Genomic DNA, 16,621 nt, shown 5'->3' with positions numbered 1-16,621 from the left:
CAGGTCCCAGCCGCTGCAGCCTAGTGGCTGAGAGAGCTGGACCCCACATGGCTGACCAGGGTTCGAATTCCGGCCCCAGCAGTAAACATGCCAGGCATCTGTGTGTGGCCCAGAATCCTGATAGAATGGAGAAACAGAGACAGGACTATGGCGCGACCATGCCGCAGGGAGGGTGCTCTCCCACTGTCCCCTACTCGGGCCACATCAAAGGAGACTGGGGGCCCGAGAGTCGGTGTGCTCCCCAGCTCTCGCCGGACCACTTACCCTGAATGGTGTAAATGAAACCCCCTGCAACTCCCTCCACACCTTCCATGAATTCGCGTGGCAATGCACCTTCCCCGGCCTGGAAGGAGTGAGGACAGAGCATTCAGTGTCTCTCTTCTAAAAATCGCTTTGTTATTAATGTCTTTTAAGCCGGATCTGGGGACATTACTAAGATGACGCCACTGCAGCAGGGGACTGCATCAAAGGGGGTGGCACACTGACCCTCACACTGTCAGGGCAGCATGACCCACTCCCCGGGACCCGTTCCGGACTGAGGACCAGGTCTACCTGCGTCCACACGCCACTCCGGCTTCTGTAGCCTCACAGATTCGTGTACTTCATGCCATGACCACACAAAACCCAGTTTCTTTCTTTCTCTGTTTTTTTTTTTGTTTGTTTTTTCTTTTTTTTGCTATAGGGAAAAAGCAATGTATTTCACATTCCAACCCCACACCATTTCAAAAAAAATTTTACCACTACCTTTGATTTCTTGGAGACTGAAAACTCTCATAAGTTCAAAAATATCTTAGCAGGGAACCAGCAGTTAGCATAATGGCTATGTCGCTGGACTCCCATGTAGTCGACCGCGGTTCGAGTCCCGGACCTGGTGGCTTAAAACTTACACCGGGCGCGTGTGCGTGCATGCCCAAGATCCTGAGAGGAGAATGGAGGAGAAGGGATTGCGGCATGACCATCCCCCCTGGGGGGTGATTTCTCCCTTTCTGTCTCTGTCTCTGTCTGTCTGGCGAGCGCACGCGCCCTATAGCAAAAAACCTCTCCAAATAAAAAAGAAAAGAAAAGAAAAGAAAAATCTTAGTACAGCTGAAGAGTAAGAGACCCTGCAGAGAAAAGTTCTAAATCGACGTCTGCCCACAGTCCAGGCCTTCCGATTAGATGTGGCCGAAAGTACCTCGAGACCACTGCCCCACAGCTAACCAGAGCCACGTGGCCTCTGAGGACGAGAGGGGCTTTCACTGTTGCTGTTCGTGTCCCCGGTCACCCATGCCTTTACTCGGGGAGCTGCTCTGCTTCTCTCCGTGGGACACCCACGTGGCGCCTCCCCAGGAGCTGCCTGCCAGAGCGCAGTCTGCCTACGGGTTTTCCTGTGTACACGCTCCCTCCCCCATCAGGAGGGCCCGTGCTCATGTTCTCCATTTCACTTTCTTCTATCTCTTTTATTTTAAGAGAGATTTTTGCTCTAGGGCACCTATGCTTGCTGGAAAAAAGAGAGAGGGAAAGTGAGAAATCATGCCCTGGGGGGTGGCCATGCTGAAATCCCTTCTCCTCCATTCTCCTCTTGGGACTTTAGGCACACAGGCTCATGTGTCCAGCATGGGTTTTTATTTGTTTGTTTGTTTGTTTTGACAGATTTTTGCTATTGGGCGCATGCACTCACCAGAGAGAGACAGAGAAAGTGAAAAATCACTCCCCACCAGGGATGGTCATGCTGCCACCTCTTCTCTATTCTCCTCTCAGGATTTCAGGTACGCATGCACATGCACCTGGCGTGAGTTTTAAGCCACTGGGTCCAGGACTCCGAACAGCAGTCGAGTATGGGGGATCCAGCAACATAGCCATTATACCATCTGTTGGTCCCTTCTTTGTTTTAAAAATAATTTTTTAATTAACTTTATTTATTATTATTTTTTTTAGTTTTGATCAGAGAAAAACAGAGAGAGAGGGAAAGTGAGAAAGCAAGCCACTAGGTCCGGCACTTGAACCTCGGTCAGCCATGTGGGAGTCCAGTGTCTTTAACCACCACACCACCTGCCAGCCTCCCTCTGTTGTTGTTAAAGTATACGTTTACTGGAAATGAATTTGTTGTTTTAATGTGCTACATGGCACATGCACTTGATGGGGGTAGAGAGAGAAAGAGAAGAAAAGTGACAGTATCCCTCACAGAGATGGTCATACCACGATTCCTTCTCCATTTCTCCTTAGGGTTTTGGGCACGCATGCACACATGCTTGGCGTGTTAAGACGCTGGGTAGGGGATGTGAACCATGCAGTTCATGTGGGATCCAGCCACCTTCACCGCCCACCACTGGCTGAGTGTCACTAAAAAGTGGTATGATAAGGCTAGTGTAGAGTGGCCTGAGGTCACTGTGGTAACCTGTCATACTGAACAATTTCAAATATGTCTGCGACCCGACTTCGCCGTTCCATGGCAGGTTAAGACTTCACGTCGCGTGGGCCTGTTCAGACTGAGCACCGTTTTATTTGGTAACGTCCTTCTGAAAGGTCACGCCTTGCCTTTCAATGTCACTTCACTTTTTTTTTGACATTATCACTCCTGGCAAGGGAACAAGGCGTCCTGAACGTGCCCAGCACTGTGTGCTGAGAACCTACACCTAGGACCAGCAGCGGGTGTGGGTGATGCAGAACTCCCATAGCCCACCATAGTTCGAGCCCCAGAACTGGCAGCTTGGAACTCACACCCGGCAGTATATGCGCGTGCCCAAAATCCCAAAAGGAGACAACAACGTGGCCAACCCCCAGGGGGCGATTCCCCACTCTCTCTGTCTCTGGTGAGTGCATGTGCCCTCCTAAAAACAAAACCAAACCTTCTGCACGTGGGCTTTAGACTAGGCTGCTGTTACTGCACTTTGGTTTTCCAGGGTAGCTGCCTATCGGAACTATCTCAAGCCCTCTCCGACCGTCTGACCCTACTGCAGAGCGCCAGAGCCCCGGCACCTGCACCTAGTCCTCGCCGGCAAGTCAGCTTTCTTCACTGTAACTCAGGGCCGATGGGGTTCCAGCACGTGAGGGGCTAGACAGCGGGTAACAGATTAATGACACATGCCTTACAAATACGGGAAGAAAAATCATAAATTCGTGAAACTTTCTATCTAAAATAATGGGGTTTTCCTAGTAAGAGACAAAATCTTACACATGCTGCATGTGTAAACACGGCCTTCCTGACCCACTGGGGTCACAGGTGAACCGTGGCCCATGCTCTCTCCTCGGCGGACTGTGCTGCTGTTCCGTGGGGTCAGAGAGGGGCCCTCCATGCCCACCCAACAGCTGTGCAGGAAGCGTTTCCAGAGTCACAGGCACTACGGAAGCTCAGGAGTGCAGCAAGTATTTAATGGACGCACTGGTGAATTTAAATGCCAGGTAACCCCTAACCATCAGACCGGCGTGCCACGGAGACGGAGGGGCCGGTTACCTACCAGCCTTACCACTTCATGCCCACCTCACTTACTACCTACACTCACTTTCAGGAGATTGACTTGTCTGACTGTTTTACAAAGAAATGCTCTTTTAAGACAGGGTGTTGCTATGTTGCCCAGGCAGCCTCAGCTTACTGGTTCCTGCCTCATGGGCGCGTGCCCCACGGAGGCCTTCAGGCTGGCACCCCGTGCCCCAGCCTGTGGGCGCAGCACACTGCAGCTACGCCCAGACGGCTCAGCGTAAAGGACATTTGAGTGTGTCAGAAGCACAAGAGGTGGGAGCCCGGAACTGACACTCGCGTAAATGAGGGCGAACACTCAGCTTGGTTCTCCAGTGTTCTCACCCAGTGCTCTACTCTCATTTTACTGTCCCGGTGACTCGGTGACACTCTGAGTACTGACAACGAACAGCGATATAAAGTGACCGAGAAATAAAGCATCACTAAATAAACTGATCTTGGGACCAGCAGTTGGTGTAATACCTACGTTGCTGGACTCCCATGTAGTCGACCGCAGTTCAACTCCCAGACCCAGTGGCTTAAACTCATGCCGGACATGTGTGCGTGCATGCCCAAGATCCTGAGAGAATGGAGGAGAAGGGATTGTGGCATGGCCATCCCCCCTGGGGGGTGATTCCTCGCTTTCTGTCTGTCTCTCTGGCGAGCACATGCACCCTATTATACCAAAAGCCTCCCCCCAAAATAATAATAATAATAAAAATAAACTGATCTTGGGACCAGCAGGTGGTGTGATGGTTAAGGTGCTGGACTCCCACATGGCCGACCATGGATAGAGTCCCGAACCAGATGGCTTAAAAAAATCCCGTCAGGCCCATGTGCGTGTGTGCCCGAAATCCCAGGAGGAGAACAGAGAAGCGATCAGAGCACGGCTTTCCCCTAGGGGTGACTTCTCACTTCGCTCTCTTCCTTTCTCTAGCAAGTGCATGCACCCTATGGCCAAAACGTAAAAATCAAAAAACAACCCAAGCTGATATAAAGGTAAAATTGTTACGACCACACGTACATGTGTTACGTACATACACACACATGACAGACTCACACAGAACGCTGGGTTTCTGTCTTTACCAGTGGGGATCAGAAACATGTCCCATAATGTGGGCAACTCATTCCTTACTGCCTGGTTGATGCAAAAAGACATTTCTAAGTGTTAAAAAAATAAAATAATGGGACCAGCAGTTAGCGTGATGGCTATGTCACTGGACTGCCATGTAGCTGACCGCAGTTCGAATCCTGGACCTGGTGGCTTAAACTCACGCCAGGCACGTGTACATGTGTGCCCAAGATCCCGAGAGGAGAATGAAGGAGAAGGGATTGCGGCGTGGCCATCCCCCTCTGGGGGTGATTTCTCGCTTTCTGTCTCTCTGTCTCTCTCTGTCTTTCTGGCGAGCACATGCGCCCTATAGCAAAAACCTTTCAAAAAGAAAAAAAAAAAGGTTAAATAAGTTACTAAACGACATTTCTAAAAAGGCTGACTTACTGCGATAACTCTGAGAACTCCGCCTCCATCGTTCACCGTCACTTTGTGGAGATTTCTGGACACGAGGCCATGGGGGTCCTGGCTCTCCCACACAATTGTACCTTCGAAGCTCTTGGGGGAAGACGAATAGTGAGTCGGGTTCTTTGTGTGTAATTCAGGTTTAAGTACATTTTTCGGTAAGGCTTCAGAGAAAAGTTCATTTTTCCCAAGACATATCAATTGAAAATGCTGTCCCGCAACTCCCACACGAGCATCTCGGTTTACCACACTTGTCCTTCTCTAGCACGTCCTAGAAACGGGGACGGCGTGTGCAGAACGGCAGTCTTGCATGCCACCCCCGCCAGCCCCACCGCGCCTTAGGCTTCAGCTGTTCCGGCCACCGTTCTCGTCTGTGTGTGTTTGTGCGTGTGGGGGGCGTGGAGGATGGGGGGCAGGGAGAGAGAGACCACTGGACAGATGCCTCCTGATCCCTGACATTGGGTTGCAATCAAACAGCTATTGAAATAATGCAGCCATGTTTTGAGGTCAATGTTTATTTTTCCCCACTATGTTTTTTCCTATTTTCAAATTATTATTATTATTATTTTTAAACTTGCTATAGGGCATGTGTGCTCATGAGAGAAAGAGAGAGATGAAGTGAGAAAGCCACTAGGTCTGGAACTTGGACACAGTTGGCCAAGCGCGAGTGGCCAGCACACCACCCACTGGTGTTTTATTTCAAATAAATTTGCAGAGGTGAAATCACGGGGACAAGGCAGACTCTGGCCACGCCGCCTGCTGCCTTTCAGAAGCCTTTTCACAGCGGGCACTCGCAGTACAGCGCAGCTGCTTCGTGTGCTCCTGGCAGGACGGCCAGTGTGGAAAGCGCGTCCTTGTCGCGCTGCACGCCTGATTCCGAGCGATGCTAGGACCTGCTCTGGGCCCGCCCCGTCCCCTCTCCAACATGTGGCTACTGGGTTTTTCTTCTTCTTACCACTCTCTGTGGGTGTTTAGAGTGTAATCTATAATCTTAATTTGGATGTATTTTACGTGCTAAAATGCGTTTTTTCAGAGCTGCAGGTCACTGAGTTTTGTTTTGTTTTAATTTAAAGTCTGTACATCCTTACCTCATCAAGTCAGCTCTTCCTCTGTGATGACTAAACTGAGTTTGGAAACTTACACTGCTGGGCCAGCCCTGTGTTCCCGTCGTTAAGGGAGCTGGGTCGCACATGGCTGACAACAGTTCAAACCCAGGCCTGGTGGCTGCCCCGACCCGCCTGTCTCCATCCTGTGGGTCAAGCCAGCTCTCTGCTGTACTGCCCGGCCCAAATCTGGTCTTCCCTTCCCACCCACCTGCACCCACCACTACCGCTCACAGTCTGCAGCCCTCTCCCACCCACCTGCACCCACCACTACCACTCACAGTCTGCAGCCCACCCGCTGCACAAACAGTGGCAACACCCTGGGCTTGCTGGCATCATGAGCTTAGGAGGGGTGAACACGGGTGCTACATTTAGGTCATCCACGCTGCCACCCTCACTCCTAGGAGGCTGTGGGCACTCGCCCTCCCACGTCTGCCACCCCTAGGAGGCTGTGGTGCCCGCCCCTCTACGCCCCCACCCCTAGGAGGCTGTGGGCACTCGCCCTCCCGCGTCCCCCTGCCCTAGGAGGCTGTGGTGCCCGCCCCCTGCCCACGTACCTCTGGCAGGACAAACTGCTCCACAGGCTTGTACCACAGCTTGCTCACCTGCACACCGCAGCTCGGAGGGCTGAAGCGGGCAGTGAAGAGGGCCTCCTGCAGAGGGGGACAGGCGAGAGGAGTCCTCCCTGTACACGTGTGCACACACAGCCACACGGGGACAGGCGAGAGGAGTCTTCCCTGTACACGTGTGCACATGCAGCCACATGGGGACAGATGAGATGAGTCTTCCCTGTACACGTGTGCACACACAGCCACACAGGGACAGACAAGAGGAGTCTTCCCTGTACACGTGTGCACACACAGCCACACGGGGACAGACGAGAGGAGTCCTCCCTGTACACGTGTGCACACACAGCCACATGGGGACAGGTGAGAGGAGTCCTCCCTGTACACGTGTGCACACGCAGCCACACGGGGACAGGCGAGAGGAGTCCCCCCCGGCACAGGTGAGAGGAGTCCTCCCTGTACACGTGTGCACACGCAGCCACACGGGGTCAGACGAGAGGAGTCCTCCCTGTACATGCACATGCAGCGGGTTTCCAAAGGCCCCGGCTTGGCCAGCTACACCCACAGTGGCCCCAAGCGTGGCACCAGTAGTGTTCTGCTGGGCTTTGGTGTTATTTGGGTTTTCTGGTGCAATTGTGGGTCTTAAATAAAGACGTGAGACCACCAGAGTTGTCGTGAAGTGCTCCAACACGAAACAACACATAAAACCCACATGATGACAGGCATTACGGGAGGTCACTGGTATGCCAAGGGAAGCCCATCTACTCGAGTGTCAAGACTCCCCTAAAGTATAAAGAATAATCCAGAGAGAGGGTCACAGTTTTCTGCAGAGAACAAAAGCATTCAGGGATTCCTCCTTCACAGTGAACTTCTGGGACCAGCAGGTGCCTGACTCCATAGGGTCCACTGTGCGGTTCCAGTCCCAAATCAGTGGCTTAGAAACATGCCAGGCACATGTGCTTGCACGACAAAAATCCCAACAGGCAAATGGAGAAGGGACTGCGGCGTGGCTGTCCCTCAAGGGATGCTTCTCACTTTCTCTCCCTCTCTCGGGGGAGCACATACATCCTATAACAAATTTTTAAAAAACTATTTTCTCTAAATTCCTTTACTAAACAATCAGATATTCAAAGAAAAAAACTGCCACTTTGCATTGTGGGGTTTACAGATGTAACACCTGATAATGGAGGTAAAAAGCTGAGGGTGAGGGCCAGCAAGTGGTGCTTAAGAGGCTGGACTCCTACACGGCCAGACATGGTTCGAGTCCCGGACCTGGTGGCTTGCTTTATCACTTTCCCCCTTCTCTCTGGTGAATTAAAAGGTAATAAATTTAAAAATTTTAAAAAAGCTGCGGTGACACACGGAACCACACAACCAAGACAACAGAAGAGTCTGGGATGCAAGAGACAGAGACAGGAAGAAAGCGCCTCGCAAAGGCCTGATCCACACTGCAATCCTTTCTCCTCCAATTCTTTATCCCATCAGATTTTATTTTTCTTATCTTTCTTTTTTCAAAATAATGGTTTATTTATTTATTATTTTTTCATATGTGTTTTGCCAGAGAAAGACAGACAGAGAGAGAGAGAGAGAAAGGAGAGTGACAAAGCAAGCCACCAGGTCTGGGACTCGAACCATGGTTGGCCATGTGGGAATCCCAACACTTTAACCACCCACTACCTGCTGGCCCCTTATCTGTCTCTCTTTAATTGCCAGAGTGTGTGCACTTGCCAGTGGGAGGAGAGGCAGAAAGAGAAAGCCAGCTCCCCGTCAGGTGTGGCCACGGCTGTGCAGTCCCCTCCACTCCTCCATGCCGTAAGGGTGTGGGCACACAGGTGAGTGTATTTCCCACACCATGGGGGCTGGGATTCAAACTGTGCCCAGTCACGTGGGACCCAGCTCCCTTAACCACTGGGCCACGGGGCCAGCTCCATCCCAGAAATGCACATTATGCTGTCCAAGAACTCTGGTCGGTCACGTGGGCTCTTTCTCCACACAGTGCTTAGCCACGTGCTAGGGGAAAGCCTCCGTCAGAGTCCATGCGTGTGAGATGGGCGGGGTGAGTACCTTCTTCAGGGTATGGTAGGCCACCGTCCCCTTGCCCCAGTCCCCCAACCCACAGATCCTGGACACCTGCGTGTGTGCCTGGCGTGTTTCAGGCCAACCAGACTAGGCACTGGAACCATGGAGGCCAAGAAGGGCCCAGCTCCCCCGGCATGTAAGACCTTCCTCCTGGTACTCCCCCCGTTCCTTTCACACACTATCCACAGGTGACTTCTACCCCGTCCATGTAACACCTGATAATGGAGGTAAAAAGCTGAGGGTGAGGGCCAGCAAGTGGTGCTTAAGAGGCTGGACTCCTACACGGCCAGACATGGTTCGAGTCCCGGACCTGGTGGCTTGCTTTATCACTTTCCCCCTTCTCTCTGGTGAATTAAAAGGTAATAAATTTAAAAATTTTAAAAAAGCTGCGGTGACACACGGAACCACACAACCAAGACAACAGAAGAGTCTGGGATGCAAGAGACAGAGACAGGAAGAAAGCGCCTCGCAAAGGCCTGATCCACACTGCAATCCTTTCTCCTCCAATTCTTTATCCCATCAGATTTTATTTTTCTTATCTTTCTTTTTTCAAAATAATGGTTTATTTATTTATTATTTTTTCATATGTGTTTTGCCAGAGAAAGACAGACAGAGAGAGAGAGAGAGAAAGGAGAGTGACAAAGCAAGCCACCAGGTCTGGGACTCGAACCATGGTTGGCCATGTGGGAATTCCAACACTTTAACCACTCACTACCTGCTGGCCCCTTATCTGTCTCTCTTTAATTGCCAGAGTGTGTGCACTTGCCAGTGGGAGGAGAGGCAGAAAGAGAAAGCCAGCTCCCCGTCAGGTGTGGCCACGGCTGTGCAGTCCCCTCCCCTCCTCCATGCCGTAAGGGTGTGGGCACACAGGTGAGTGTATTTCCCACACCATGGGGGCTGGGATTCAAACTGTGCCCAGTCACGTGGGACCCAGCTCCCTTAACCACTGGGCCACGGGGCCAGCTCCATCCCAGAAATGCACATTATGCTGTCCAAGAACTCTGGTCGGTCACGTGGGCTCTTTCTCCACACAGTGCTTAGCCACGTGCTAGGGGAAAGCCTCCGTCAGAGTCCATGCGTGTGAGATGGGCGGGGTGAGTACCTTCTTCAGGGTATGGTAGGCCACCGTCCCCTTGCCCCAGTCCCCCAACCCACAGATCCTGGACACCTGCGTGTGTGCCTGGCGTGTTTCAGGCCAACCAGACTAGGCACTGGAACCATGGAGGCCAAGAAGGGCCCAGCTCCCCCAGCGTGTAAGACCTTTCTCCTGGTACTCCCCCCGTTCCTTTCACACACTATCCACAGGTGACTTCTCCCCCGTCCGCCATTGCAGCTCTCCCACTATGACGCGTACGATCGTAAGGGAAGAAAGGTGGAGTCTCCTAGCCAGATGGAGCCGTGTGGCATTCCCATCGACCGGATGCTACAGGACACGCCGGCGTCCCGAGGCGGGGAACAGACACATCTCTCACGGAAAGAGGCCGCACCTCCTGCTCTGCCTGGTACAGCCTGACAGTGACGTTCCTCTGGAACCCCGCGCCGCTGGCATCGTGGAGCACGCCGAGGCTGGTGATGACAATCGGGTACAGAACGCGGAAGCTCACGCTGACGACTCGGTCCTCAGATAGCCCGGATGAAGTGTCGTCAGGAAACCCGAACGCCTCGACTTCCTGGTTCAGAGCTGCGGGCGCAGAGAACAGGGCTTTCGCACCCTCCACTGGGCAGCCCCCGCTGGACTACATGAGGCAGCTAACGCGGGCTGGAGGGCATACTCTAGATTATTATTCGTCATTTCTGGGAGGGTTAAATGGCAGAAATTTAATATATGATGCTGGAGAAGCATGGCTGCTTCTAGAAAAAAAATGAGAATGAAGTTTCAGCAACATCTAAGTGAGTTATTTAATCACCGGGACTGCTTTAACGATGTTCTGCATCCACAGGTGCACGCGAATGTAAAAGGGAGGGGGAAACTATGCAGGCGACTGGGACGCCTCCATCTGGACGCTGGGCGAATGGGGACCCACGCAGTGCCCGCTGCGGCCATGAACGCTCAGCAGGCCTGGCCTTGCCCCGCGACGTCCCGCAGCCTACCTTCTGTCTGACCATTGGCAATATTTGTGCCACTGGAGCCAGCAGGAGCGCGGTGGTTACAGCACTGGACTCCCACAGGGCCAGCTAAGTCTGAACCCCAGCAGCCTGGAAGTCACGCCAGGCATGTGTGTGTGGGAACGTGCCCAAAATCCCTGGAGGAGAGGGGATTGCAGTGGCCCTTCCCCCGGGGGGTGACTTCTCACTGTCCCTCTCACCGTCTCTGTCTGTCTCTGGCAATCACACATGCCCTATGGAAATAACCTTAACACACACACACACTGGGTTGTCAGGGAAGTCATGAAGCATTTCTGCATAGGAAAACACAAAAAAACACATCATGACTTTCCTGACAACCCAAAATGTGCGCCCATGTAGCGTGGGGGGCGGTGCAAGGAAGCACCCCCCAGGACATGGTCATGCCGCAACCTCATCTCCTTCCTCTCCCCCTTTTGGGACACTGGGCATGCATGTGCCTGTGCCTAGTGTGTTTCTCAAGTAGCCGGGTGTGGGATGCAAACTGTGTGGTGGGCCACATGAGATCCAGCTACCCTAAGCACCAGGCCACAGGCTGGCCCCAGACTAGACATATATTTACCTAAGATAAATGACTTTAAGCTCCCCGGACACAGGAAACCCTGCTGCTTTGATAACGCAGTTAATCAACTCCTACCATCACGACTAGGGCTCACCATGGCCTTCAGGCCCTGAAAGAGCTCAGTGTGTTCTAAAAGCATTAGAGATAAACGAGGCCCAGTGCCTGGTTTCTGTCTCACACGTGTCTCCTTTCAGACAGGTGCTGTCGGCACCACATACACGAAAGCTGTCCTAATGGGAACTCCACTCCTTTACCACGGGTGAACAACAGGGCGTGTGAAGTAAGATTCTGGTTCATTTTTAATGAGGTGTTTTTGCACTAGAGGGCATGTTTGCTCATGAGAGACAGAGACAGAGACAGAGAGCACTGCCCACGGGGATGGCCACGTGATAATCCCTTCCCCCCATCCCCCCTATTTTGAGATTCGGGGCATGCATGTGCCCGCCCAGCTGTTCCTCAAGCCACCAGGTCTGGGACTCAAACTGCGGACGGGCCTGGCTGCCTGTGGCACTGGGTACAGAGCCGTGATCTGATGTGGGTATCGCACTTCAGTGATGCGACACTTGACGAGGTTCCATCCCTTCGGAACTCCAGTGACGGCTGAAAGACCCATCCCAGAAGAGCAGCCATATTGAATCTCTGCTCACACGAGGTCAACTCACCGACATGCTGAGTGAGAGCCCTTGTTGTAGATGTTCATGATCCGATTCGTTGGAAAGAGGACTGAAACCCAATTTTATAAAAAGGCAGGCTCTTTCAGATAACAGTATCGAGCAGCTACTGTGGCCCATTTAAAAACGTTGCCGGAGGGCACAGCCACTGCCAGAGGGACGGAGGGGGGCCTGGGAGGAGCACCTCGTGGGAGACGGCCATGCTGCAGTCCCATCTCCGCCTCTCCCTCCCTTCGGGTCTGGGGCACACATGCACAAACACCCAGCATGTTTTTCAGGCTGTGAGGTCCGGGACTCCAACCAGAGTCAGCCACGTGAGGTCCAGCTGTCTTAGCCACCAAGCCCCGGGGCTGGCCCCTAACACTTTAAGTATCAGTATCTATCAGCCTCCTGGCAATCCCCAAGAGGGAGCTATTTCTACCCCCGATTTATTTCCACCGCAATTTACAGATGATGAACCTGAGGCCCAGGAGGTCACCCAGCTGAAAAGTGGGGCAGTGTGGATTTCAGAGCCACTGATTTTTTTTCTGAGAGGTTTTTGCTACAGGGCGCGTGCGCTTGCCAGATAGACAGAAAGCGAGAAATCACCCCCCAGGGGGATGACACACCGCAACCCCTTCTCCTCCACTCTCCTCTCGGGATCTTGGGCACCCATGCACACATGCCCGGCGTGAGTTTTAAGCCACCGGGTCTGGGACGTGAACTGCGGTCGACTACGTGGGAGTCCAGTGACAGCCATTACGCTAACTGCTGGTTCCTCAGAGGCAAGTTTTCAACCAAAACGCTATTTCCACCTATTAAAGTGAAGTACATGTAATCCACAGGCTTGGCAGGCTTTAAAATAGCAGATGTCACACCAACACGGTAAGATCTGGGGAAGCTGACCCTCCCGTAGAGTCTGCTCAACAAGACAGGGTGTGATGATGGAAGGGACAGCCATGGCGCATGACGGGGCGTGATGATGATAGGGACAGCCATGGCGCATGACGGGGCGTGATGACAGTAGGGACAGCCATGGCGCATGACGGGGCGTGATGACAGTAGGGACAGGCATGGCACATGACGGGGCATGATGACGATAGGGACAGCCATGGCACATGACGGGGCGTGATGATGGAAGGGACAGCCATGGCGCATGACGGGGCGTGATGACAGTAGGGACAGCCATGGCGCATGACAGGGCGTGATGACAGTAGGGACAGGCATGGCACATGACGGGGTAGGAACAGCCATGGCACATGACGGGGCGTGATGACGGTAGGGACAGCCATGGCGCATGACGGGGCGTGATGACGATAGGGACAGCCATGGCGCATGACGGGGCGTGATGACAGTAGGGACAGCCATGGCCACTTCCAATTTTGGCTTCCTGGTAACACAGAAACCCAGTTAGGCTGGCCTTTCCCACCCTCACCAGAACCCTCAACAACTCTCAGTCGTAAGGAACATAACATTTTCTGTATTCTTAATTTACTTCTTTTCAGAAGCTTAGGTAATAATTCTTTTTTTTTCCTTTTTTTTTGGTGGAGATATTTTTTCTACAGGGTGCATGTGCTCACTAGACAGAGGGAGACAGAGAAACAGAAAGCAAGAAATCACCCCCCAGGGCGATGGCCATGCCGCAATCCCTTCTCCTCCATTCTCCTCTTGGGTGAGGCACGCATGCGCACGCGCCCCGTGGGAGTTTAAGCCACTGGGTGCGGAACTCGAACTGTGGTCGACTACACGGAAGTCGAGTGACACAGCCATTACACCATGTCCTGGTCCCAATAATGTCTTTCTTATTTTTTTTAGAATTACTTATTTAATTACATGTGTTATTATTATTTTTTAATTTCATCAGGGACAGAGAAAAAGGGAAAGGGAGAAAACAAGCCACCAGGTCCAGGACTTGAACCGCAGTCAGCCATGTGGGAGTCCAGATTCTTTAACCACCGCACCGCCTGCCAGTCCTAGACAATAATTCTAAGGGAAGGGTGATTCACAGCATTTATTTCAAGGCTGTCACGAATTGAACAGTAAAATCACCCAGCAGTTTTCCAAGAGTTTAAAACCCACACACCTCTACACAGGGCCAGCAGGTGCAGGTGGTTACAGCACTACCCCCCAAACGGCCAGCTAAGTTCGAGTGCCAGACCTGGCAGCCTGAAAATCTCACTGGGTGCACGTACGTGCATGCCCACAATCCTGAGAGAGTGGAGAAGGGACTACAGCATGCTCCCCCCGGGGGTGATTTCTCGCCTTCCCTCTCCCTGCTGCTCTCAGCGAGCATGCACGCCCTATAGTAAAAACCTTTAAAAAAGAAAAAGAAAAAGAAAAAGAACTCCTACAAACACCCTGAGCAATCGACCTGTCACAGGGGTGAAACGTGAATCTTGGTAGAGAGTCCGTGCTGGGGGTGCACGAACGTTCTCGAGGCCAGGTCTGTAGACGGTGGCCGCAGGGCAGGGGCTCACCTGGGTCCGTGATGTCGAGCAGCCTGCAGGAGTAAGGGTCCTCCCTGTCCTCCACGGGCACTTCACAGCCGCGGGCACCTATGATGAACTTGACGAGCACGCTGAGGGGGTGAGGGCGAGAGCAGTCAGTGACGCCACCTCCACCTCCGAGCTTTCACCCGAGACACATGTGTTCACGAGGTTCAGTTCTCTGCTGTTGTTCCTCTCCTCTAGCAGAAGTGGGGACGGGACACCCCAACGCTGCTCACTGCCAAAGGACTGGCAGGTCGGCGTTCTACTCTGACCTTCTACTAGAGCGCGAGGGAGACGCAGACCTGGGTCAGGGAGCGCTCATGCCGCTGACACAGTTAGCTCTGCAGGCCGTAACCTCCATGTTAAAAATGGGTGGTGTCAGGTCGCCAGACTCCCACATGGCCGACCGCGGTTCGAGTCCAGGGCCTGGCAGCCCGCTTTCTCGCTCGCGCTCTCTTTCTCTCTGTATATATATATTTCTATTCCCCTGCCGTTCTTCCCTTCCCACATTCCCCTTTACCTTGAGGTTTTAAAGAACTAACACTGTCACCTCCACCTCCCCCTTCCCACTGTTAGAAAGGAATCCTAGCCATAACGCCTACCGGTCCTGCTTCCTGAGCTGGCTGCCTCCCACGGAACCCAGACCTGCGGCTAGTCCACGCTCTCGCCCTTCCCTCCTGCACTCTGCAGGCCCGGCAGGGAAAATTCTAAGCCCGACTTCGTGTGACGGGCCGCTGTCAAAACGCTGTAACACAGAAGAACCGGACATTCCCTCAGACCGTGTGGAAGACGTACATGAGACGAAAATGGATTTCGCTCTCAGGCTTGGGTCCCCCCAGGATAGCTCATCCTGCTTATGCAAATATTCCCGAATCTGAAGAAATCTGGAAAGAGAAATAATTCTATCCCAAGCATTTCGGACAGGGGATCCTCGACCTGTACGTGGCATGCCCCTGCACATCTTCCTCACGGGACGGCTTGAGACTGGCCACCATAGCAGTTCCGACACCACAGCGGCTCTGCCATGCTCAGGCTGCACGGAATCTGGGTCCCTGGGGGACGGGGAGGTGACGCCCCACGGCTTCCCGACATGCATGCTGAGCTCGGTCCTTGCTGAAGGGCCGTCTGAGAGCAGTCACAGCCATGCATGTCCTTTACTGACCAGGGCACCTTTCACACATGACAGAGGTACGGAGAGAAATGGGTGAATCTGCTAATTAAATGCCGGCATACATCTAACCGAATCTGCTCTTTAGCATCTTAAAAAACAGCCTTATCAGATCCATTACTCTGCTCTAGAGATTTGCTCTCCGCAATATGTATTTCACCTAGATAGGTAGCCCACCACTTCCATAAAACCACCCACTAAGCTTGTGAAACCTCAGGAGGCTGCTACAGTAACAGACTCCCGGTGACTGGACGCTCACTCCACTCAGTGCACAAGATCTGAGCTGTCTACCCGCCGCTGTGGGAGCTGCACGCTGTGCTGGGCGAGCCTCTAGGCACTGGGGTACACCAATGACCAACTGAAGCCCCTGCGCTCACAAAACCTACGTCTGGAGGGTGAAGACAAACAATTTATAAACACACAACTAAACACAGTAAACGAGCCCATGAGCAAAAAGAGTTACAGAGAAAATAAAGCCAAGGGAGGGGAGATGGAGACAGAATCGTGGTGGGAGTGGTCTGCCCGGCTGGCAGCTCAGCAGAGTCTGCAGACGCTGATCCAGGGAACCACAGCGCAAAGGCCCTGAAGCAGCAGCGTTCAGACAAGGGGCCGGTGTGGGGACGCAGGTGCACATGGTCAAAGACCACAGCAAAGACTGGGGGTCTCACTCCAGCCAAGAAAGGAACTCAGTGCAGGGACAGGAGGGAACTAACACAATTTGACTGATTTTAAAGGGCTGTCTCTGGGGCCAGCCTTTGCAGTGGTGGTTAAGGAACTGGATTCCAGGGCTGTGGGGCTAGTCCTGGACCTGGTGGCCTGAAAATCACACCAGGCGCGTGTGTGTGCGCGTGTCCAAGATCCCCAGAGGACGAGGGTGGAGGAGGGACTGTGGCCTGGCCATCCTGTCTGGGGTAACTCCTCTCTTTCC

At 52.9% G+C, this 16,621-nt stretch overlaps 1 protein-coding gene across 1 annotated transcript in view; it reads right to left on the bottom strand.

Moving 5' to 3' along the window:
- B3GALNT2 (beta-1,3-N-acetylgalactosaminyltransferase 2) overlaps positions 1 to 16,621 on the bottom strand; it is a gene marked incomplete at its 5' end in the record, with an annotated part of 28,756 nt that overhangs the window by 10,896 nt on the left and 1,239 nt on the right. The window contains 5 exon segments of the mRNA XM_014586810.1: positions 265 to 343; positions 4,935 to 5,045; positions 6,613 to 6,708; positions 10,188 to 10,381; positions 14,514 to 14,614. Of these exon segments, the coding sequence (XP_014442296.1) occupies positions 265 to 343; positions 4,935 to 5,045; positions 6,613 to 6,708; positions 10,188 to 10,381; positions 14,514 to 14,614 (581 nt within the window).

Source organism: Tupaia chinensis, unplaced genomic scaffold (genome assembly GCF_000334495.1).
Source record: "Tupaia chinensis unplaced genomic scaffold, TupChi_1.0 Scaffold000161_1, whole genome shotgun sequence".
Lineage (NCBI taxonomy): Eukaryota > Metazoa > Chordata > Mammalia > Scandentia > Tupaiidae > Tupaia > Tupaia belangeri.
The sequence above is the reverse complement of the archived record's forward strand: the minus strand, read 5'-3'. Positions and strand labels throughout refer to the sequence as shown.